This window comes from Alligator mississippiensis, chromosome 12 (assembly GCF_030867095.1).
Source record: "Alligator mississippiensis isolate rAllMis1 chromosome 12, rAllMis1, whole genome shotgun sequence".
NCBI classification, from domain to species: domain Eukaryota; kingdom Metazoa; phylum Chordata; order Crocodylia; family Alligatoridae; genus Alligator; species Alligator mississippiensis.
The window spans coordinates 901119-923711 of NC_081835.1; the positions used below are offsets into that span (position 1 = coordinate 901119).

Below are 22593 nucleotides of genomic sequence, written 5' to 3' on the forward strand. Positions count from 1 at the left end.
AAACAGCTCACTTCTAAAATTCAAGTTACAAGATCTTGTGCTGTTGCAACAGATAATTTTAATACTAGAAATTAAAGGGGAGAGTGTGTGTTTAAAATAATGGGCAGTTGAAAAGCACTGAAGCTGGTCAGCAGGTTGGCTGTCCATGGCGTGCCTAGGAGCTGAGTCCTTATAACTCGGAAAGGGATGTGATCAAAATTTGATATGTTCATCAAATTAATTCCAGTACATGTCAGCACTTCGGTTCCCCTGCTGGGACAGCTGCTGCTACCATTGTAGTCAAAGGACTAGCTCAGCGTTCTTCCTGGGCAGTCTCTCAGAACTGCGTCCGCCTCTCCTGTGCATTCTGTGGAGCTTCTTGTATCGTAGACTACAGAGTCCTTCTATGAGAATTGGTTAAAGTTAGAAGATGGCAGAATTGCCACTTGGATCTATGCTTTGAGGGGACCAGACCAGTGCAGCTGTATACACACTCCTCTTTCTAGGTCAATGTTTCTGCCTTAAGTGATGCACACCCTTCTCGTTGTGTATGACCTCTCTGTGCACCTGGTTCAGTTGCTTTGCCATCTGGCTAGCCTGGACCCCAGTTTCCTGGAGATGTTCAGAAACAGCCTGGGCCTTTGCTCTTAGCCGCTGTTTCCTCCAGCGTAGAGTTCCAGGAACTGGCGGCACTTCATCTTGGCTCATTCAGTTCATTTGCACTTCTCTGGCACTGGAGAACTTGGGTGTCACTTTTCCTTTGTTGTATCCCCCCCTCTTACTTCCAGCCCCTTTTGTTTTGTTTATTGCTGTTAAGTGCTTTATTAAAAAAAAAAAAAAAAAGAATTACTCAGTTAAGTGGAGGCAGCTCAGGAAGCCTGCTTGTTTGTCTGTTGCTGGGCAGGAATCTGAAACCCTTAGAAGATACTGTTACGTCTATTGTTAGTAGAAAAACGTCTGTTCTTCCTGCAATTATGGAGGATAATTTAACAAACAGTATTCCAAATGGTACACATCCTATTGAAACCCTCAGCTTCACAGAAAAAGAGTATTGGCAGCTTGCACCGTAGTAAAGTGAATCCCCCAAGCTGAAGCTAGCACCTAGCGCATGTGAATTTAGATGGATTGTTTAAACTCAGAGCTGTACAAAGCATAAGAGGCTCTATTCCCTATTGGAAAAAAAACCCTTATGTTCAAGAGGATCCTTTCATGTCTATCAAGTAAGCTGGCTTTAGAAACCTTTGGTGTTTTGCAAAGTTCAGTTCCTTAATTCTGTACATGGCATCTTAGGGCTAAACAAAATAATGGTCAGCCAGCATCTTAAGCGAATAAATTCTTTTAACCTGAATATATTAACGGAACAAGAGTGCTAAATATTTCAACCTCTAACCCTATTGAAGACACAAAAAAAGACCAGGATTGTAATGGAATTCCACCTAATAATAGACACAGCTGGAAGAGGTGTCCCTTTCTTAGATGCAAGCAAGTAGCTAAAAAAAATCTGTCTGATACTTGCAGCAAGTAGAAGAGTGGTCTGTTACTGCTCTTGCTAGTGCAATCTTCCACCATACAAGAAAGACCAGAAGAAGATGCTGTCTGTGCCGAGTAATTTATGATCTTCACAGTTTGGACAGACCATTCTGAAAAAGTGGCTTCAGATAATTTTCATAGGCTTGGTTTGCCTGCTGGAAAGGGAGAATGGAGAAAGACATTAACAGGGACTTAAGGACCAGGACAGCACAATGATTTTCTCAGTAGTTCTGAATGATCTGCTTGGTGCAGGAGCTAGAGGATTTTTCTAAAGGGTCACAGCAAGCTCTTAAGGCCTTGCTCCCCAGTGCTCCCATTATGTAACTAACTACAAGCTACCAGTCACCCAGACAAGTCCCCGGGCTTTATTTTTAGAAAGCATACTTTCATTTTGAGTACTTGCCCAAGGCCTATTTCATATCTTGTATTCAATTGTTTGAATACATGATGGCTGGTTTTCAAATTGGATAATAACCATTTTACCACAGTTTTATGTTAATTCACCTCTAATGCAGTATAAGAAGTGAAGGCAGCGAGGCATGAACCTGTTTTGTTTGCAGTTTGCTCCTACTGTTAAATGTACCGCAAGAAGATATTAATTGATGAGTGGTATGCTGATAAAGGTACTTGTGCAGAAAGCAGATGCTGCTACTGCAGGCTGTTTTAATCAGCTACTTTTCCTGTAGTGCTAAAGTGTGTGCGCGCGCAGGGGTTGTTTTTGTGTGTATCCTTGTGTTCTGGTAGCTCAGGTGTAAAAAAACAGACCTAAGTGTCAAGTAATGGAACGTAATCTGTGCCAGGGAACCGGACAGCCACATACTGGTAGTGGGCTGTGGAGGCCCCAGTTTCTTCATTGTTCCTTCAAATCCAGCCCTGGTTGCTGGTGACTAAAGGACTACCCCATCTGGTGGGTTTTTGGCTGCCAGGGGGCAGCAGGGCCCGTCACAAGAAGACTGAAGGTTAAGCAGAGCTACCTGGGCTCTTCTGAGACTGCCCAGTGGTGAAACAGTGCACGCAGGCTGTCTCGCCCTCCTGGAGGCCACTCCCTTTAGAAGTGGCAAATCGGCAGTGTGTGAGGAGGTGCACGGTGGCTGCGCTGCTTTGTAGATCAGCAGAACCTGGTGCAGGGGCAGGCCAGCCTGTCTACAAGCACTGAATTGATGGAACAAATGCATGGTGGCCAGTCTGAATGTATCTGCAGATAGGTTTCCTACCGCTGCCCCAGGGCCAGACCCTGCTGTTCCCAGGGCTTCTGCACAAGGAAGGGGGCAGGTGACTCCCCTGTGCAGCTCTCTGTGCTTGTGTGGTGCCCCACTGGCTTCAGTAGGGGCCTGCTCGCATGGTGTTCATTGCAGCACCAGAGTCCAAGATGCCCTTTTCTGAGCCCTGGCTGCAGCTGGTGCAGCTCCCTCCTAAGCTATGAATTGGGGAGGGGAGGAGGAGGTTACCCTACTCCTCTCTAGACTCAAGGCTGTCACCCCGCTTATGTTTCTCTGGTTTACATAGTAAAAGCCCAAAGGACAGACAACAAAGTTGGTTTGCCCTGACAAATGCAAACTGGGGAGATTTGTTTGCCCCCAGCCCTTACCTTTGTGTTGGATGGTGACTTCTGAGCCCACTGGTAGAGCCGTCGGTAGACCTGTCCATCGTAGCTGCCCAGCGCAGAGTTCAAGGTCTCATCCGTGAAGTCGAAAGCGTCCACTAGTGGGACAGCATCTTTCCTAGAGGAGCAGAGGAGCTGTGCTTGTTACACCATTAACGAAGTCATTGCTTTGCACTGCCCATGGATGGGAAACAGCTGCCAAACTTACTAGGGAGTTAATTTCCTTAGTCCCTAACTCACCGGCTGCTTTGCACTAGTGTTTCTCTTCTAGGGGCTGGTTATGGGCCAAGTCCTACTCCTTTTCCTCAGAGGCAGGCTGCGCAGCGCTTGGTGTCTCTGGACTATTCCTTACATTAGGACTGAAGGGCTGGAGTGTATCGGTTTGCTCAGCAGGCCTAGCAGCTAGTGCTGCAGGCTTTGCACAATGTAGGTACTTCCACTGTCTGTGACCTTCTCCAGAAAGCGGTTTTCGGCCTCATAAGCATCCTTAATGAATGCTGTTGAGTTGTTTAAACCAAGGGGATGCTGGAGGGTGCCTGAGCCCCACCTGCCTGACTGGGAAGTCCTGCACATCTTTGCACAGTGTCCGATGAAGTCCGCTTCAGCCCACAAAAGCTTGGGCTGTGTATATCTCTACTTTGGTTAGTCTGTAAGGTGGCTACCCTGGCTTCTACTCAAAACTAACACGGCAAATTATATCTCCCAAGCCTGTGCCCTGACCGTGGGCTCTGCCCTCCCCTGGGTGCTAAGAGCAGCACAGCAGGTTGCATACTTGTGAACTTTTTAGAAATCGAGCTTTTTGCCCTTGAGGCAGTTTTTGCTCTGTGACCTAATGTCCTGGCTTTATAGTCGGTTAAATTTTTGTGAGTTGTGTCATGTGTTCCTTGGTAGCAGCCCAGTGTCGCACCAGCTGGGCCGTGACTTCTGCAGCAGAATATCTCTGTTCAGAGAAGAATTCACGGACTCTCCTGAGTGTGCGTGGAAATGTCATGTTTTGTCAGAGGGGTGTAGGTTGTAGCCGTGTTGGTCTAAAGACATAGGCAGACAAGGTTTTTGGGTAAATCTGATATCTTTTATATCCAATATAGTTGGTCTAATAAAAGATATCAGATTTACCCAAAGAACCTTGTCTGCCTGTGTTTTGTCAGACACATTTTAGCTGAGTTTAATATGCCTGGGAGCATACCTTTAGCTGGTGGCAACGTTTTAATTTTAGAAATTGAACTCTAATGGCAGGGGACTGGTATTTGCCTTGGCAGTGTTGAGGTGCTGAACTGGGAGAAGTACAAACATCCTTGTTTTCTTTTTAACATTTTCCCCATCTCGTGGTGGTGGAGGGGGGAATCCTAATGTGTTGCTTTCTCCCATTCTGATAGCTCACCGTACAATAGCAAGTAGATCCAAGTAGGATGCAGTCATCATGTCCACTTGGTCCCCAGATATGTAGCCATCATACAGGAAATCACCCGTGTTTGAGAAGATGCCGTGTAATGCGAAGAGCCCACAGAGATGTTTTATCATTCTTTGGATTCCAGCCTCCTGTCCAAGTTTCTCGACTGCTTCTGCAAAGCTTTTCACAACGTGGTAGTGGCAGTGAGCCTAGAAAACAATTACAGTTGATTGTGAATGCCTCCTCTTGAAGGCCTCCAGCATTAAGTGCTAGGCTGACCGGATGACTGAAATGTTCCTGCAGAGGTTACAGAACCTTCCACTTGGACTGGCAATGCTCCTCCCGGTCTGTGCTCTTTGGGGGCCAAGCCAGCTACATCCAAGTTTTATTTCTGCGTGCTGGAAGAAACTTGGAGTCACCCTGCTGCTATTTATAGCAATGATATAAGAATTTGGAACGAATGTTCAGAGTATCATCAGTGAGCAATTCCAGGCCATCTGAATGGCATGAATGCATTAAAATCCTATTGTACGCACCCCTGGAAAATCAGCACGCCTGTGGTACAGGAACAAAGCTGTGTTGTTAAAGATCGCATGTGAAAGGCATACATACTGGCCTCTGGCTGCTTTACCACTCCACCCAGGAAGAGCACAGACCGTCTGCAGACGGTGCCTCAGCTTGATGAAGGGTGTTTGTACCTGAAAGCTTGCAAAGAAGAATTTTTCTAACTATTTGAGTTGGTCTAATAAAATATATTGGATTTACCCAAAGAACTTTGTGCTTAGCCTGTCATTCATCCTTTGCAGGGTTTCAGAGCCCTGAGGCCTCCGTCTTTCTTCAGAGAGAGCTGGATGAACGTGCATCTTCCTGGTGCTCTTGTTCCTTTTGGTACTTGACTCTGTCCTACTGTCTGCTGAACCAAAATGAACGGAACTGGCGCCTGCCGCTTGGCCTGACCACTTGGCTTCAAAAAGCTTTTGGAGCCCAGAGGTGCCATGCCTTGATTGACAGGAGGCAAGAGGACCTTCACTGTGAATAAGTAGTCCTGGCTGGGACTGTTGGGAGTGTGTTAGGGTTGACGTAGCAGTGCCTCGCGGGGCAGTGTGGACTCCAGGAGACACAAAATGGCATTTGGGTCCCAGCCCCCAGCCAGCGCCTGTTCAAAGTGGGCAGGGGCATCTCGGTTGTGACTTTGCTCCCAGGTGGCTCTTTTGTACTATCTGTAGCATGCTTATTGACTGCAGTCCTGTTGGGTACCTTGTTTTGCTTCCTGCCCCAGCAGGCTGCCTGTACTGCAGCCGCTAGCATTCACAGCTAGAGCCGATCGACCCATGCTGCCTCGCTCCAGCTAACGGGCACAGATCTCTGCACGACTGTAGTGTTTGTGGGTAAACACTCAGGCAGCCGGCCCCTACTGAGCTCCAGGTTCCCACAGCACCACTGCTAGCAGTGCCCATGTTCACTAGTTCACAGCTGGCTTAGGTGGGCCTGTGTGAGGTGCAGGGAGAATGCAGAGCAGGGCGCGTCCTCCAAGCCAGGTGGAGCAGGAGCAAGGACTGTGTCTGCATTCAAGCGTGTGGGGCAGTTTTCAAAAGCATCAGGGCAGGCAAATGTCCCGAGTCCCATGCTTGGATGGGACTGGCAGACAAGGTTCCTTGGGTGAATTTGATATCTTTTATTAGACCAACCCGAATAGTTGGAGAATAGTTATTAAGCAAGCTTTCGGGGGCACTTCAGGACACACAACTTATTGGGCATCGATGCAGGGACTGGGATGAGAGAAGGGCCTTGCCTCCACTGAGGCTGCCTACCATTCTTTTCAGGAGAAGGGCATGGGCAGCATGCACACCAGGCAGCTAATTGGGCTTAACGTAAGGGCAGAAAGAGAACGCCTCTCACTGGAGTTAGCGAGTGGCTCTTGCAAGACTGAATTTGCCTGGGAGGTGGTAATGTAGCATTTGTTCTGTGCACGCTCACAGCACAAGAGCACACCCCTTCTGAGTGCTTGCAGAGACAGAAGCACGTGGGTGGTCATGATCTTCAACCCCCAGCCCACATGCGGCAGCAGGCATCTGACCTGCTGCCTGTTTCCTTCATGCACCCTGAGCATGAGGGGTCGAGGGAGACTCCATGTTAACTGGTCTGTGCCTAGGCTGAAGCGGAGCAGGGGTGTCTCATCAATCAGGAGAAATGAGTGTCACTGCAATGAAAACCCGGTTAGGAGGAGCCCAGGCCTGGGTAGCTTCTGACTTTTCCTCTTGGGTTAAAAGGGAGCAAGACAGTAACGTGTGTTTAATGTGGTTATAACTTGCAAACCCAGCGGCGCCTTTGCTTTTGTCTGTGGCCTTCTAGAGGCTCCGTGACGTGTCGAGTTTTCTCATTTCCTGTGGCCGGTGCTCTGTGGCTGTGGTGTGTGGTGGGGCTGGCTTGGACTCTCTGGTGGACCCTCTCTGGCAAGAGCAGCCAGGACTTTATTGCATGTCTACTTACAGTTACTGAAGAGCCCCATGTTCCTTAAGGCAAAAAGGAAACAATTCACCCTGCCCACTGCTCTAGTAGACATCAGGGTCAGCCTGACCCAGGGCCTCTGAAACAGCCTGATTCTAGCCCCGATGTGTAAAAGGAGCCATGGCCATTGCCAATGCTAATGCTCGTGGAGTTGAGTGGTGGGTTGCGACTGCGCAGTCCAACCATTGGACCTTAAATGGGGAGAGGGAGGCTCTGCCACTAACTGCAGCATGGCCCTGGGCAAGTCACTTCTCTTCCCTGCAGGCTTGTTTCTCCGCAGCTGCAAGCTCCCTGGGGCAGGAGTTGCCTCCTCCCCTGTGGCTGGCACATCAGTGCCCTGATCTAGGCTCCAGGTGCTATGTAGCCAAACCAGGAAGTGCCAGGGTGCAGAATGAGCGCTGCTGGAGCTAGCTGTGGTCCCTGCCGCCAGGCTGGCTCAGGGGCGCACAGGGGTATGTACTTGCCTTTGCAGCATGTACCAGCTGCACTGTGCACTGGTGCCATGCCTCATGCTGCTCTGCTCCAGACTGAACCAGCGTCTGCAGCTTGGCCGCTGCACTGCTGAGGACCCTGGAGGGGAGAAAACACCCTTTTGTACACTGGACATGTATGCAAACCATCTGCCACGTGTGTTCTGGGTTCACAGCCCTGCCCATGCACCTTGATGTTTCTGGGCTTCATTCCATTCTCCATCCCCTGAAAGCAAAGAGCTTTGGTTCTAGAGACCAAACCTGCCCAGCTGGAGCCTGTTCCCCAGAGGGCAGAGGTGGCAATGTGTGGAAAAGGGCAAATGAGCATTAATGGCTGATCTCAGGCATGTGGCCCCCAGCATGTGGCGCCAGACCCTGCTGCTATGCACGTGTGCCTCTCCAAGGAGCTGCTCTGTATCTGTGCTGGGCTAAACATCAGCAGGGTTCAGCTGGCCTTCCCCTCTGTTAGCAACGCTGAGCAAGGCCTGGTGCTAAAGCACCCAGCAGGCTCCTGCGGAGGCAAAGTTTCCATGGGGTGACCTGTGTTTCCATAGGACACGAGTGGTTCTTGGTCTGTAGGGGCTAGCCCTGCTGAGAAAGTAGCTGCTGATCATTGTTTCCCACAGATGTACACCTCCCCCCGCCACCTGCTTTTGGGAACTGAAAAGCGGATTGTTAATAGGACCTGGGGGGGAGAACCGTCCTACCTGTGCAAAGAGACCATTGCTGCATTTAAACTCTCGTGTCTCTGTCTTTTCTTTAACCCAGGCAGCTGACTGAGTGGCTTCACTGTAAGTGAGGATGGATTTGGGTCCCAGGGCCTCTCGAGTGGCATGCTGAGCAAAGCCCCCTGCCTGCACACCCCAGCATCCCACGACTGACCTGATGGCAACGTGCCGATAGGCTTCGACATAAACATCTGGTTGGAGAAAGTCCCTCTTGTCCCTGACCAGACACCTCTCAGAGTTCGCTGCAGACAAATAGGCAACAGATGGAGGGACAGGCTGGCCGGAGTGAGCTGCCCCCAGGCACTTCACCAGGAACCTGGGAACAAGGTAACCATCAGCACAGGCCTCTGCTCGGTGCGCCTGACTAGCGTGGGGTGTGCCTGGACAGCCACCCCTGCTAAGGGAGGTTGGGACTTGTTGGCTGAACCCAGGTGCAAACCTGGGGAAGTGCATCCAAATATGTCCTTCAGGCCATGATTCCAAGCCCTGGGGAGTCACCAGTAAAATACCAGGCCTCTTTCTGCTGGTGGGTGGTGGGAAAGAGGTCAGTCCCTCTTCTTCCCTCTGTCTGTACTGCTGGTTAAACCCACCACAGAGTGAACAGAGCCCTGACGTACTAGGCCTGGCTCTGATGTATTCAGCAATGCAGAAATGTTATCTGATGAATTGTTAGCGCTGATGCTGCTGTTGCTATTACCACGCTGCCATCTGTGTGATAATGAGCTGCGTTATCATCTTCAAAATGCTCTGCACCACAGCGTTAGAAATGTTAATGCCAGTTTGGGTTTAGTGGCTCTCTCCTTTTCTGAAAAGCTTGTGCGTGCCTGTGAAATGAATGTGTGTGTCACCCCAGAGACCAAAGTCCCCTTTCCTCAGAGCAGATGCACATCCCTGCCCCACCGACGTGGCTCAGCTGTGACCTGGATCAACTCTCTGCAGGTGTAAGAGGTTACAGCCTTTTGCTCTCTTGGCCTTCCTGGTGGCAGTGCTAGCCTGGTTAGTACATGTGTATGTGTGTGGTTGTGTGGACCTCTGCCCCCTGGGATGCGTGCTAGGCACCTTCCATTTTAGATGAGTAGGTGCCAGGTTTGTGACTTCAGTTAGATGTTATTGCTGCCCCTTTACTGGGCTTTACATGCCGTAGTTAATTGTCAGACTGTATAGCCAAGAGAAAACAACGTTATTGGAACAGGGCAGGTCCGAGAGCAAGTGGAACAAGTTTGCCTTCTTGTAACTAAGCTTATTTTACAAGTCTCTTAAAAGGCAATGCATCCCATTCAAATCTCTGTCCCTGCCTACGTAACATTTAGCACGTTCGCCCTTCGCTCCCAAATGATGAGGTCATGAAGGGCTGGTACAATGTGCCTGCGACCCCCTCCTCCATCACCAGAGCATCTCACTCAGCAACAATCACACGTTCCTCCCTCCCTTGGGAGGGAGACCTGAATAGCTTGAGGCCTGTGGTGCACTGATGAAAGGCAGCCTGGGAAAGAAGCTGATCTTAGCTGTGTCCGAGAAGATGCTCTAGAAAGCAAACAGGGGATAGTTACCTGGCTGTCTGCAGGAGCAGAACCGTGTTTTCCCCTTCGTATGTACAAGAAGCTGCTAGTCTAGTATACAAGGAGGGGAGTCCACTCAGCAGAGAGTAACCGTGTCCGCCGCATGCCTTGCGACAGGTCTCCACTCCTGCAGTGCAGTGCTCAGTATAAATGGCTTTGAGGCCTGAGGAAAATGCATGAAGCTGTGCAGAGGGGAGAAAACGTTAGCACCAGAAGGTTTTTGCAATATTGCATTGATTAAGGCCGGTACGCCTCTAAAAAGCGAAGTGCAGAGTGGTTTTTTTGCTAGTACGGCTTATTTAGCATCATTGCATCCATTTGCATGTTGCCTGTTTCTCTGAACCCAGTCACCGTTTGAGTTTGTGGCTTGTGACACCTCTACACATGGTGCACGCTGTGAGCTCTCACTCGTGCAGCCAAGGATAGGATGTGGCTAGCTGCATGCAGGCGATACTTTCATCAAGGCACCAGTGTGCCGTACTCAGCAGTTTGCTCCACCAAGCAACATGCTGGTCCATAGCCCAGAGGTAGGGCTTTTTACTCAAGAGGGAGGCTTCAGGCAAACCCTTTTCTATTCTGAGCCCCAGGTCATTGGAACGAGTGATCTGGGGTTTTCAAATGGCGTTTTCTGTTCTCGGACAGCAAGTTGTGAACTGTAACTTCAGCTCTGCCACTGGCGCTCAGCGTGGCCTCAGACAAGTTATTTCATCTCTCCGTACTGCAGTTCCCCTGTGCCTCTGATGGGGGTAGCAATGCTCCACCCCCTTGGTAGGGCACCTGGAGAGAAAATTACAGGATGGGTGCAGACTATAGCAATGATTATTTTTACTGCAAAGTACCTCAGGCAGTGAATCAAAGTTTCTCTGCTTGATTTCTCTGTATCCTTTGCTGAAGAGTTCATTCATATATTGATTCATGAAGTGGAAGGCGTAGGCTGTTGCCAGCATAGGTAGTAGCTTCTGTTGCTGTGTCTGATAGTCCAAGATTTTTGCCTCTTGGTCACTGTAGAAGGAGGATTTATTTTTATAAACTGTGGACAGCAATAGCAGTGACTGTTAGTTTAGCTTAAAATCCTTTGATAATCTAAGAATTCCAGAGCATTTTTTGCTTTATGAGCTGAATTGTCTGGTCTTCAGTGCAGCTAACAGACTGCCGACACTAGTAGGTGTTGCTGTAGCAATAAAGGCCGGGGAGGCAAAGGTGCTTTGCCATTGTTTCTGATGCAATAGTGTGATAAGGAGAGCAGTAAAGCTAAGGTGACTAAGGATCTAAGGAGCAACAACTGCATGCAGAGATTGCCTTGTATCCTTATCCATGTTAGCGGCTTGATCCAAACGGCCATAAAACTGAAAATCTCCCTTGATTGCAGTGTGCATTTTTTAATGCAGGCTGCCAGGAAAAAAAGGGTAAAACCAGGATTCTTTCCTGCAAGCCAAACCTTGGCATCCTTTTGAAAATGTCTTGACCTATTTTCGTAACTTTTCTTGAGCACCTTCATTTATCCGTTACTTTTTCTGCTGCATGGAGTTCTGGGGGACAGTTCAGCTTGCTACTGGAATCGGACTGCTTCCCAGGCTGGGCCCCAGGCTCTAGTACAACGGGCGCAGCGTTTGGTGTCACAGTCCAGGCAAACCACATTTTTGCTGGAATTGCCTACTAGGCTCTTGAAAGCAGGTCATTCAAGTGACTGTTTGGGGCCTACATGAACAATAACCGTTCAGGACAAAAATGTTAAGGATGTGTTTTAGTGGTCATAAAAAGTCGGTATTGCACCATGTAGCTGTTCGCTAGGCAATTAATTTAGCGTCGGCTTTTAATGGCATGGGCGGTGGGCACGTCCTCTATCTAGGTTCTGCTGGGTTATGTGATCGTGCGGAAAGGCCAGTCGGGGCAGGGTCATAAACGACCTTTCTTGTCTGCGCGATACACACAGCTCAGCCGTGATCTTGGGCAGTGAATGTCACCTGCTTGCGAATTGCAAGGGAAGGTGCTGATATAATTTTTTCTGTTTGTGGCAGGGCATAAACTGATGTCACTGCAATGACATCAGAGGTGAAAGATAGACAGAAATAAAAGTAGGACCCGTCCTGTGACCCTGACAGTCTATTACCCAGGCTTCAGCTCACACTGCCGGCGAACCACAGAATATCTGATGGCGATGGTGCATGCCTTCATCAGTGTGGGCACAACTTCACTGGAAAGCATCTTAACACGTATTATGATCATGTTAAAGTAGTTAATCTTCTCAGAGCCTCGCTTCACATACGTGCCATCTGCTAGGACCTGGAATTTGATTAGACCCAGTAACAGGATATCATCCTTTGAAGGCTTAGAAGAGTTTTCATTAAAATAGATGGTTTTGCTGGTACTTCTGCAGTGAGCAAAACAAACGCTTGGCGACGATGGAGCTAGATATTCTGACACATGGGTGTAAAACGACCCATGCGAAGCGGTACAAGCTCTTTCTTCTACTGACTCTGGTGTATTCTGCCTGAATCCTAATCCTCCACCCTCTAACGTGCAACATGGGAGAGGGTTAATTTTGGATTCAGAAGAACCCCGCCCCCTTCAGAACGTCTCACCCCCGTGATTTCGGCAGGAGTTGCATGCACACCTGGGGCAAGGTCTCACCCTAAATCTAGAAGGGCCTTAATATCCTTTCTGGTACCAGGGTGGGAACCTGATGGGTGAGTTTGTAACATACCTCACAGAACCGGCTCAGCATGTTTTCCCTAGGAACCCGAACGTCTCGCAGTAGCAGATAGCCGTTGTCAATGTGGTTGAACTCCATTTTGGGGCCAATGTCTCCAACAGTTACTCCTAAGGGGTGGGAAGATGGATCCTATTTACTTCTTCCTCCCTGTTCTGTAACAGGTTTGGGGACTTGGGACAAGGTGCGGTTCACCTCCTCTAGTTCTCCCCTCGGGGGAAACTTTGAGTGGGGAAAAAGGGCTCTGAGTCCCAGCCCATCTGCCTGCCTTACCCATGCATGTACTGTTCATGGCTGGGGCTGAGCTGTTAATACATCAATCAGAAGCAGCGGCACGGGGCAGGGATCTCAGCACCCCGCAGATGGAAGGGAGGTTTCATCGGGAGTTGCCTGACTGTTACCAGTGATTCTGCCACTAGCAGGCTTGGAGCAGATCCATAATGAGAGCAGCATGGGCAGTGCAGCCAGAAAGTGCAAAGTTGTGGGGGCAAGGCTTAGAGGTCTGACAAGGGAGGCTGCGAGGCCACATCACACCAGGGGCACTGTGCTTTTGCTCGTGAGCACAGCAGCACCGTGTGCGTGTGCTCTGGGGTGCATTGCTCATGCGAGCGGCAGCGCTGTGCCTGCTCCCTCCTGGGCTGGCAGCAGGATCAGCCGGTTCCTGTAGTGCTGTGCATGGGAATCAGCGCTGCAGGGGTGCCTGTGGCCTCTCACAGGTCAAGAGCCTCTGCTGCAACATCTCTGGCTTGGGGCGATCACAGCTATGGGTGGGGTCAGTCCTGGCTAGTTCTGGACTCTTTGTGGCTTCTCAAACTTCAGGAGCTTTCCTTGCTCTGTGAGCTGCTTTGAGGAGCTCTCATGGCTACCTGTAGCACTGGCCTGGGCATGAGCCCACCATCCAAATAGGCATTTGTGGAGGAAACGGCTGAAGAGCCACTTTACCTGGTGCAGGCGAATGGTCGTGGAGGCTGCGGATCTGGACGATGAAAGGATGCACGCCATAGCACTTCCCTTTAATGTACAGCTGGGCAAATACCACGGTGTGGGTTGCTGATCTGCCCACTGCAAGGGGGAGAAAACCACATTGCTCTGAGGCTGTATATGGCAACTGCTTCCCCAGGCTGCTGCACTGGGTACAGTGGCTGTTTGGCGTGTGATGGGCAAAGCAGTCAGCAGTGCTTAGGTCCTTGAAAAAGGCACAGTCTGGTGGGCTACGTGTGGACAGCAGGAGCCTGGGCATCCCTGAGTCCTGACCTTGGTTCTGCTGTTGACTTTCTGAGTTATCCTATGCAAGTCACTTAGTCTCTCTGCCTCAGTTCATATCTGTGAAGTGGACATGCTTCGCCTGTCTCACGGGGATCGGAGAACTAAATAGTTGAATATTTGTGCAGATTCCCCTCTGCAGAAGCTGTGGGCTGAAAGTCTCTGGCTTGTGGTGTGCAAGAGAACAGAGCAGCTGCCTGAGTCCTCCACCCTATTGTTGGTGTGACCCTGACCCTTCCAGAAGCCTTTGTGTTGGGCTTATGACTCTGCTGGGGGTTGTGACCCTAGTCTGGGGACCTCTGCACCAGAGGCCGTGATGGTCTCTTGGCTGTCCTACTTCTGATAAGCCCTCCATCAGAAAGTTTGCCCGTTAACATGATACATATGGAGTTTGCCTTCATTGACACCTGGGGGCCCACATCCCTAGCAGGAGTACCAGTGTGCAATCCGGGTTTGGCACTTACACTCTCCAGGCCACCACTTCATCGCAGAGATCTTCGGCGTGTTCAGGACAAACTCCTGGGTGGAAATGTTGAAAGTCGCTGTTGTCTCAAAACCCCGAATGTAAGTCCCTTTGCAAGAATAAATGTACATCCTGGCTCAGCGTGTCAGAAGGGTCATTTGAGAGAGAGAAGAGTCAGGCTCCTCCTTGTATGGATCGCCCTTACAGCTCTGCCCTCTGCCCAAGGAACTCCCAGGACTCCCCTGCAGAGAAATGGCCCTGGCCACTTCTGGCATATTATAAGCTCCCCTGCCTGACCTGGCTTCTCCCTCACTGCCAAGGACTGTGCTGTCAGTGCTGGTTCTTGCACCAGAGGCTGTGGATTATGAGGGGCTCAGTGATTAGCCTCTTGGAGTTTCTGGGGCTTTAGACTCCAGTTGAGTTGAAGTAATTTCTAGAGGCTCATGTGGACATCCCCAACCATTTGTGGTTTACTCTCAAGGGCAGAGCTGCAAACCAGGCTGCTTTGTTGCCCATCTCTAGAACAAACCAGCCTGCTTCCTTACCTGTTTCTAGAACCCGTCTGTCAGGCAGTGCCACCCCGAGGCAACCTGGACAGCTCTCTTCAAGCATACGATATTTAAAGCCAAACGTGTGCTCCCAACCAGTTCCCTGGTCCTGGTGACTCCCTTGTGTCTCAGTCATCCAAAAGCTAACCCCACCTCTTCCCTCTCCTACTCCCTTCACTTGCAAGAATTAAAAGCCACTCAGCCTCCAACTTGCTTTTCTGCAGCTCTGGTGATTTTTTTAATGGCCATCCATAAATGAAAGCGGAAGAACGGCTCCCCTCAACCTCTGAACTCAAGTCTTTGAACTTCTGGGTGAGCGCGGCTCATTGCCCTAAGCTGCTCCCCTTGGGGCCAGATCCTCAGATGAAATCATAAGGCTAAGTTGATTTACACTCTGTGGGCCTGAGGAAATGCCACGTGTCCTCCGCAGCCTTACCGTGTCCCAGCTCTGTCTGAGCGTAGCTTCCTAGAATGCGGTAGTTCTCGGCCAGGGGTATCCACTTGGCAGTCTGCTCATCTGTGCTCAGTGCCAGGATGCTCTCCATAAAGACACCGTGAAGGGTGAAGGCAACCTCCCCTCCGAGCGCCCTGGGAAGAATAAATGGTCACTAGTGCCACAGGGCTGCCAGGTCCAAGGACACCGTGTGTCAACGTTGGGGCATTTAACAGAATCCAGTTGCTGCCCACCCCAAGTGGTCATTCCCCTTCGGTGTCAGAAGGCGCATCTGATCTCACACTGCAGGAAAAAACAGTTCTCCCATTCCCTTTGAACCTTATGGGCACATATTTGCATTTTCACAGACTGTATTTTGCATTTTGGCTTCTATTCTACCCGGGAAAGCACACAAACGCCAACAGACTTTCCTTATGCCTGAAGGAGAGTGTTTGTGCCTGGAAGCTTGCATAGAATAATTTTTCCTACTATTTAGTTGGTCTAATAAAAGATATCACATCTACCCAAAGAGCCTTTCTGCCTATGAAAGCTTATGCATCTCTGTTGTAGTTAGTCTATAAAGTGCAAATCAACCCTGCCTTCTGCCTGACTTGTTAACCCCATTCTTCTCTGTCCTGATGCGAAACACATGCATCACCTGCTCACACATGCAGACTTGGAATTGTATCTCTGCCCAGGCAGGAGGGGAACCGTTTAACTGGGGAATGGCAAATGCCGTACCTGTATCTAAGCAGGGGATACAAGTGGTATGGACAGCTGTGGGCCCCACCAGAGTCTAGCTTCAGTAGCATGCAAGGCTTTGGAACATATTTGGAAGAAAGGTATGACTAAGGACCTGGAGGTAGGAAATGGAATAAAATACCATATGAACTTCCCAAATGAACCTGCTGTCTTTAACTTTTCACCTGGTATCTTTTCTGATACGAGAACTGATTTGCTAGGCAAGTTAAATGCAGGAGACCCAATCTATTTGAACTTTAGCAAAGCATGAATACAGCATCCTGTGAGAAATGACTAGAGAAGCTGGAGACGGTGGGGGTAAAACACGAATTGCATGGGGGCGAGGGCCTGGCTAGAGGGGACGTGCCTGTGGGTTCTGCTGAAAGGAAGAGCATCGGGCTGGATGGAAGTTACTCGTGGGGCTCCTCAAGGTTTGGTCTTGTTTTACAGCGTCTAGGAAGGCCTCAGCCCCCAAAAGTGCTGATGAAATTAGCCGCTGACACGGAGCTAGGAGGCATCGTCAGTACTGACACTTCACCAGAAAGGACGGGGCGACCTTGCGAACTGCCTGGATAGAAATGGGATGAAACCCAATAGCCCCAAGTCCAAGGGCGGGCATGTGGGGCCTGCTGTGAACAGGGAGCTCAGCAGGTGGGAAGGCCTGGAAGTATCAGTCGGTCACAGGATGGCTGAGGAGCACCGGTGTGCTGCAGCCTCGGAAGTGGCAAACGCGGTTGTGCAATGCCCCAGCCTAGCAGAGACAGGGAAGTATGAGTGCCATCAGAGAAGCCAGGTCCTAATGCAGCCTTCTGATGGGAGCCATGAGGGCCGGAAGCTTTTAAGATGAAGCAGATCATTTGGTCAGAGGGGTTGTAGGAGGTGGGCGTCTGTGGCAGCAGGGGCTGGATCTCAGTGACCCCGGAGGTCCCTTTCCATCCAGCGTGTTGTTACTGGGGTCAGTTCCTGTGTATCCTGGGTGCGTCTGGGAGTCCCTGTGGAAGTGGGGTGTGTGTGTGTGAGTGTGAGGGCAACGGGGCAGGCCTGGGGAGGTGGCTATTTACAGAGCCCGGTGCTGTGCTTGTGACTGTGTGGAAGCCGCTGCATGCGGCTGCTCGAGCAGGCGATACCGGGAGGTGCACTGGCTTGCCAGCTCGGTGCTACAGCAAACACCTGAGCGAGCTTGTGCCGAAAGCCTGTCAGTCAGTCAGTGTGCCCCACGGGCCCTGTAGATACAGGCGTCTTGAAGAGAGAAATACTGAACTAAAAGGAGGGAAGGGTGAAAATGCTGGCAGGCATTTGGGAAAAAGAAAACAAACCAGGTACCTAGTACAGTACTTGCTTTCAAGCCCAGCCTCGGTCCACTTCATCTGGTGCATCATCTTCTTGAGGTGCACGGCCTTTTTGACTGCCGCTTCGTAACTCTCGTTCTGGCTCAGGAAGTACTTGTCTTCCCTGCTGAACACAGGGTCGCTGTGAATCACAGCCTCTGTAAAACAGAGTGGGCGGTCGGCTCGCCTCGGGGAGCTCTGCTCCTGGTCGGACCAGTCGTCTTCTCCACAAAGCCCGGGCCCCGTGCAGGACCAAACGCAACCTCTCTTACTGTGCTGGTCGGTTCAGTGCTTGGCCCCCTCCTACATTTCCTCTGCTGCAGGTTGAGGCCATTGCTCCTAGTCCTGTCCCCTCTGGCCACAGAGAAAAGCCCATCTCCACCCTCTTTATTACCTCCCTTCAGGTATTTGAAGACTCTTATCACATCTCCCCTCAGTCTTCTCTTCTCCGTGCTGGACAATCCTAGTTCTTTCAGCCCTTCCTCGAAGTCTTGCTTCCCAGGCCCCTAATCATGCTGTTGCTCTACCCTGGACTCCCCCCAGTCTGTCCACATCCTTCTGGAAGTGCAGAGCCCAACACTGGACGCAGCACCGCAGGTGAGGCCTCACCGGTGCTCAACTGAGCAGAAGAATCTAGATTTGCAAGTGATGCTAATGTTAACACGGCCTAGGATGCTGTCGGCTGTTTTGCAACGAGAATATTCTGTTGGCTCACAGTCAACACATGGTCCACTTCAAACCGCAGGCCCTTTGCCACAGTACTGCAATCTAGCAAATCACTTCCCAGTCTGTAATTGTGTATGCAATTATTCCGTCCCAAGTGCAGGACTTCATATTTGTCCTTGTTGAATTTGACCTGGTTAACTGCGGCCCGTTTCTCCAGTGCACCCAGATCATTCTGGATCCTAGCCCTGTCCTCCGGGGTGTCCACACCTCCCCCTGCCTCGGTGTCTTCTGTAAATGATCGACATGGTGCGTTTGCCAACAGTTCTGGCTGTCTGACACACTGGGGAATAGGGCAAAAGACTGGCTATTTGAGTTCATCTGTCCTGCTCCCCTGTGTGCTCCCCACACAGCAGGTCTTAGTGCACCTGACTGAGCTGGCAGGGCAGGATTTGGGTCTTAAACCTCAGTTCATGCAGCAGCTTTTCAGTTGTAAATCATGATTTTTTTACATTAGAAACTGGCACCATGAGAGCTGGTATTGGCACATGGCTGGGCACCGGTGAAAGGAGCACTGTCTAACAACACAAGTGTCTAAACCAGGGTGGGTATTAAGTCCAGTGGAAATAACAAGCTGCTCGGGAGCCCGATTCCCTCTGCACAGCCTTCCTCTGGCAATAAATCATTGCGAGCATATCTGCTGCTTCTAGTCAGGCTTAGTGCCAAGTCTTTAAACCCCACTCACCTACTGCTCTTCGGACACGTGTGTTCTCAGCGCCGCCATCCAATATGGTAGTGAGCTTCTCGACATCAAAGGAGGGAGTTTTTCTCTCAATGTCGAGGTCGGGATTCACATCCCTGCTGGCCGAGCTCCTGAGATACCTGGTTGGGGCCATGCTGGGAGCGCTAGGAGCCCTGCAAAAGGATGGTGTGGATTAGTCTGCTGGTCCTGGGGAGCGTGTGCAGCAGGTTTTAAAGCATGTTAATTAGTTACCACGTGTTTAATGATCTCCTTATAAGGAGGAAAAGCTACATCAAACTCTGAGGGGTTGCACTCATCTTTGATTATGTCTCTCTTTCTGGTCAGTCTGTTTTTACTGGGTTAATGATTCCAGGCTAATAAGCTGCATGTTAACGTTGCTGGCTAAGGAGTGAGCTAGGCACTCTCTTCCTGAATATTTCTCCCAGCTCTGGTTCAGATACTTGTCTGGTTTTTTGGTGTGGTATGCACTCGACGGTGCTTTAATAAGGTGGGACTGGGATTCTTGGGCTTGGACTCGGTATGTGCAGAGTCATGTAACGCCAGGGAAGTGGAACGGACAGGGAGCGCGCGCTGAGGATTGCTGGCAGCGACGCTCTCCCGCGTCCTCTGATACAACCCCGAGTGTGCAGGGCTGGTGCAGGGTGTCTGGTGGACTGGCCCTAGCCTAAGCTGTGCTGGAGGCCAGGCTCAGCCCCTTCTGACCTTAACCTCCACCTCTTCTTAACGACGGGGGCTTGCTCTTTCACTCCCAAACAAGAAGCCCTGAAACGCCAAGGACATCCAGCTTTGGGAAATCTCACCGGGGTGATCTTGCCGTCAGGGGTGCTCGTATTCAGACACTGAATCCAAAGCCCAGGCCTTGTCCTCTGAGCACAGAAGCAGCCCTCGGTACAGAGCAGCTTGAGGAGACAAACGGAATGGCGGCCTGCCCTTGCTGTCTGCTCACCAGCACTGAGAGCTGTGGCGGCGTGCTTCCGTGTCACCTTTGACACACGAGATGCAGACACGAAGGGCACGTACCTTGTCCCTGGCAGTCGGCGGAAGGAAAGATGACCTCTTCCCCCGTGCACGGCTGGCTCAGACTACATTCCCCAGCATGCTGCGCTGAGCCTCGTGGCTTGCGATTAACTCTGTAGGCTCTGCTAGCTTGTGCCTGCTTATCGCCACTGACCTCTCCTGGTTGGTTCGCACACCTCTCCGTTTGTGCAGCCTAAAGCCATGTCCCCTGCCCAGTCTGACGCCAAAGCAGCAGTGTTTCTTGGCTTTGGCCATCCTCTGATGATTTTCCTGCGGCCACCGGCGAGCGCTACAGGGTGCAGCACAGCAGGATAGCGCGGCGATTCTCAACCAGGGTGCTCAAGCCAGAGATTTGAAACAGGAACCCAGGGTGTTAAAGATGTTCCAGCCTGCTGTGGCCTTCCTGGGTGCTTTGCAACAGAAGAACTGCTCTTGTATTTGTCTGTAGTCCCTAAAATTAGTAGAAGCTCAGAGCTGGCATTTTCCAAGGGCCTTGAGCTTAAAAATGTTGAGACCCACCCTGATAGCAGCTTTGCTGTGGGGGTCAGAGGGCCCTGGATGGCCCCAGGTTGCGTCTGGGCTGCGATGCTGCACCAAAGAAGGACTTTTGTGGTAAGTGGCATAGTCTGCCCTGGCCTGGCCAGAGCCAGCGTGAGGCTCCTGGTCCATGGTGGTTGGCAGCTGAATCTCGGTCTGCTCACACCCACGCTGAAGTGAAACACACACGCCCCACACAGGCCTCAGCATGCACGCTCTCATGTAATCCCCATGGGCCCAGAGCACGGTGCGGGGAGCAGCCAGGGGCCGTAGCCTGGGCTCCCGCTAGCATATGCTGGTGCAAGGTGGTGTCGGAGGAAGGAGCCCATGGCTTGCCCCTGCCCTGCAGCCACCAGGAGGGTAGTGCTGGGTTTTCCAGAGTGTTGAAAAAGGCTCTGCTTCTCGGGGCATACCTGGCGGCAATGTGATGAACCCGAGGGGTGAATGAATGGCTGGCACTCAATATGCTTTCAGACATTATGAAACCTTCTTTGGCTCCCGCTTTGGCTAAACGCTGTGATGTTATAAACAGCCTTGAAGGTGTGCAGGGCCGGGTTGTTAACAGCCTTTAGCCTGGCAGCCAGGGCAGAGCAGAGCCTTGAACCCTGGTCTTCCACATTGTGATCAGTTGAGACTACCGTAGAAAAGCAGGGTACATTGCTGAAAGGTGGCTAGATGTTTTCCTTGCTCGAATAACACTCGGGGCTTTGGTTTCTGCCGGGGTGCTCAATCTTGTGACCTCCTCGGCTGGGTGAGTGGCTTGGGGCTGGTCCACAAGCTGGACCCAGGAGGTTGGCCGCGGGATCAGACCCTGTGTGCCTGGATCCTGCCTTGTGCCACCCAGATCCCCTCTCACACTGCACAGATCAGGCCCTGTGTGCCCAGACCCCATCTTAGCCTGCGCCTGGATCAAGCCCCGTGTCGGATCTAGCATGCAAGGCTATGCTGTCTGCCCGCAGGGTTCCCCACTGGGGCTCACTGGAAGAGGTGGGATTTGTTTGCAAACACTGACTGCAGCTGGCAGCCTGTCCCCAGGTTTATGGTGAGAACCCCTCTAGCATTTTGGGCCAGGCTCCTCTCTCTCAGGGCTCAGCAACCAGGAGTTTGTGCAGAAGGAAGTCCCAGTACGTTCCCCGGGGGGCTTGGTTCTCGTGAGAAAAGCAGCCAGGGGCTTGGTGCCCAGGGCAGCAGCATGTAGGAGACCTGCAGGGGCCCTAAGGCAGTGGTTCTCAAGCCTTCTAGACTCAAGATCCTCCGTGTTAGACTCAGGTCCTCCCTTGGAAAATGCCAGCTCTGAGTTTTCATTTGTTTTTTGAGTACAGAATAACATAGCAGTTCTGCTGCTGCTGCTGCAAAGAGCTCAGCAAGACTCTGGATCCAGCCTGACATCTCTGGCTTTCTCTTGTGAGTGGTATGTAGGCATTTGCACGCAGACCAGTGCTAATGTGTGCACCCTTCATAGGTAGATCTCACAGCACCCTGGATGTCATGGCACCTGGTTGAGAGTCACTCTGACGTAACCCTTCCAGCCTTTCTACTCCTGTTGACAGAGTTTGTCCAGGCCCCTGGTCATTCTCTTTGCCCTTCTCCAAACTTCCTTGAACTTTGCCACATTTTTATCTTTTAGGGTGCAATTTGTTCTCGTTTATGATCCATCACTTAGATCAGCTGCCTGACACGTCCTGTTCTTCAGAGGGACTCTGTTGGGGGCGCATGTTGGTCTGGCTGCCCGACTAGGCAGCTGCGCTGGCAGAGCTCAGGCCCCGCTGACAAAACAGTGAACACGTCTGTGCTCAAAGCTGCTCGCCGGCAGTGGAGCCGGTCCTCCCTGCTGGCAAAGCGAGACACCGCCGCCCTCCTACCTAGGGCAGGCACATGCCTCCTGCGAGCTGCTGCAGTGTCTTCCCCGGGGCTGGCTGTGGAGTCTGGGGGGCTCTGGGAAGCAGCTCAGCGCAGGGCAGAATATTCCTTCCCATTGGCCATTTTTGAGGCAGCGAGTCAGAACGACTTGTGGGGAGGGGAAAGTAAGTGTCCTTTAATTGGCAATTAGGTCCCAGCAAGCCATCAGGGTCCTCTGCGGGTGAGTGTCGTGAAGTCCATGTGCAGCTGCAACGGGCTGGGAGATTGCAGGGCCTGGTAAAGGACCCAAGCCATGGGGTAATGGGAATGCAGCTTCAAGGGGCAGTTTCCCTGCCAAGAACACTAGTAATTGCTCTGAGAAAAAAGGGGCTCTGTCAACATGAAAGGCTAATTGTGGCATTTGGGCGTGAAGGGTGATGTATTTTACTGCCTGCAGTTAGCGCGTTCAGTAATCCGATTTAGGCAGGAGCTGTGATGGCTGAGAGGTGCGAAGCCAAGAC

At 51.2% G+C, this 22593-nt stretch overlaps 1 protein-coding gene and 1 long non-coding RNA gene across 5 annotated transcripts in view; one reads left to right on the forward strand and one right to left on the reverse strand.

Moving 5' to 3' along the window:
* Nucleotides 1-41: 41 nt before the first annotated feature.
* On the reverse strand, nt 42-19781 carry ACOX2 (acyl-CoA oxidase 2). 4 transcript variants are annotated; one of them, XM_019499690.2, is made up of 15 exons: nt 19700-19781; nt 18662-18831; nt 17249-17411; nt 15188-15339; nt 14205-14312; nt 13420-13539; nt 12472-12587; nt 11878-12050; nt 10607-10769; nt 9759-9949; nt 8363-8524; nt 7475-7580; nt 4494-4711; nt 3098-3230; nt 42-1664 (listed from the first exon to the last, which is right to left on the reverse strand). In XM_019499690.2, the coding sequence occupies exons 2-15, from the start codon at nt 18810-18812 to the stop codon at nt 1599-1601; spliced, it is 2022 nt and encodes a 673-aa protein (XP_019355235.1). In that variant the 5' UTR covers nt 18813-18831; nt 19700-19781; the 3' UTR covers nt 42-1598. The 4 variants fall into 4 exon arrangements, with proteins under 4 accessions (XP_019355235.1, XP_014460229.1, XP_014460222.1 ...); XM_014604743.3 differs by having other exon boundaries at nt 19626-19736; XM_014604736.3 differs by lacking the exon at nt 19700-19781 and adding an exon at nt 19480-19693.
* The window catches only part of LOC109286202 (uncharacterized), a 226871-nt gene continuing 212728 nt past the window's right edge, over nt 8451-22593 (forward strand). Inside the window, exon 1 of the long non-coding RNA XR_009456020.1 lies at nt 8451-8535. This is a non-coding gene — a long non-coding RNA (uncharacterized LOC109286202). The remainder of the gene's footprint in view (nt 8536-22593) is intronic.

Excerpts from the sequence above, each read along its gene's own strand:
- ACOX2 (XM_019499690.2), bottom strand. The coding sequence starts at position 18,812 with ATGGCCCCAACCAGGTATCTCAGGAGCTCGGCCAGCAGGGATGTGAAT. Across the intron at positions 8,525-9,758 it reads CTGCTCCTGCAGACAGCCAG|GTTCCTGGTGAAGTGCCTGG; the intron begins GTAACTATCCCC and ends CCTTGTTCCCAG. Across the intron at positions 3,231-4,493 it reads GATCTACTTGCTATTGTACG|GAAAGATGCTGTCCCACTAG; the intron begins GTGAGCTATCAG and ends CTGCTCCTCTAG.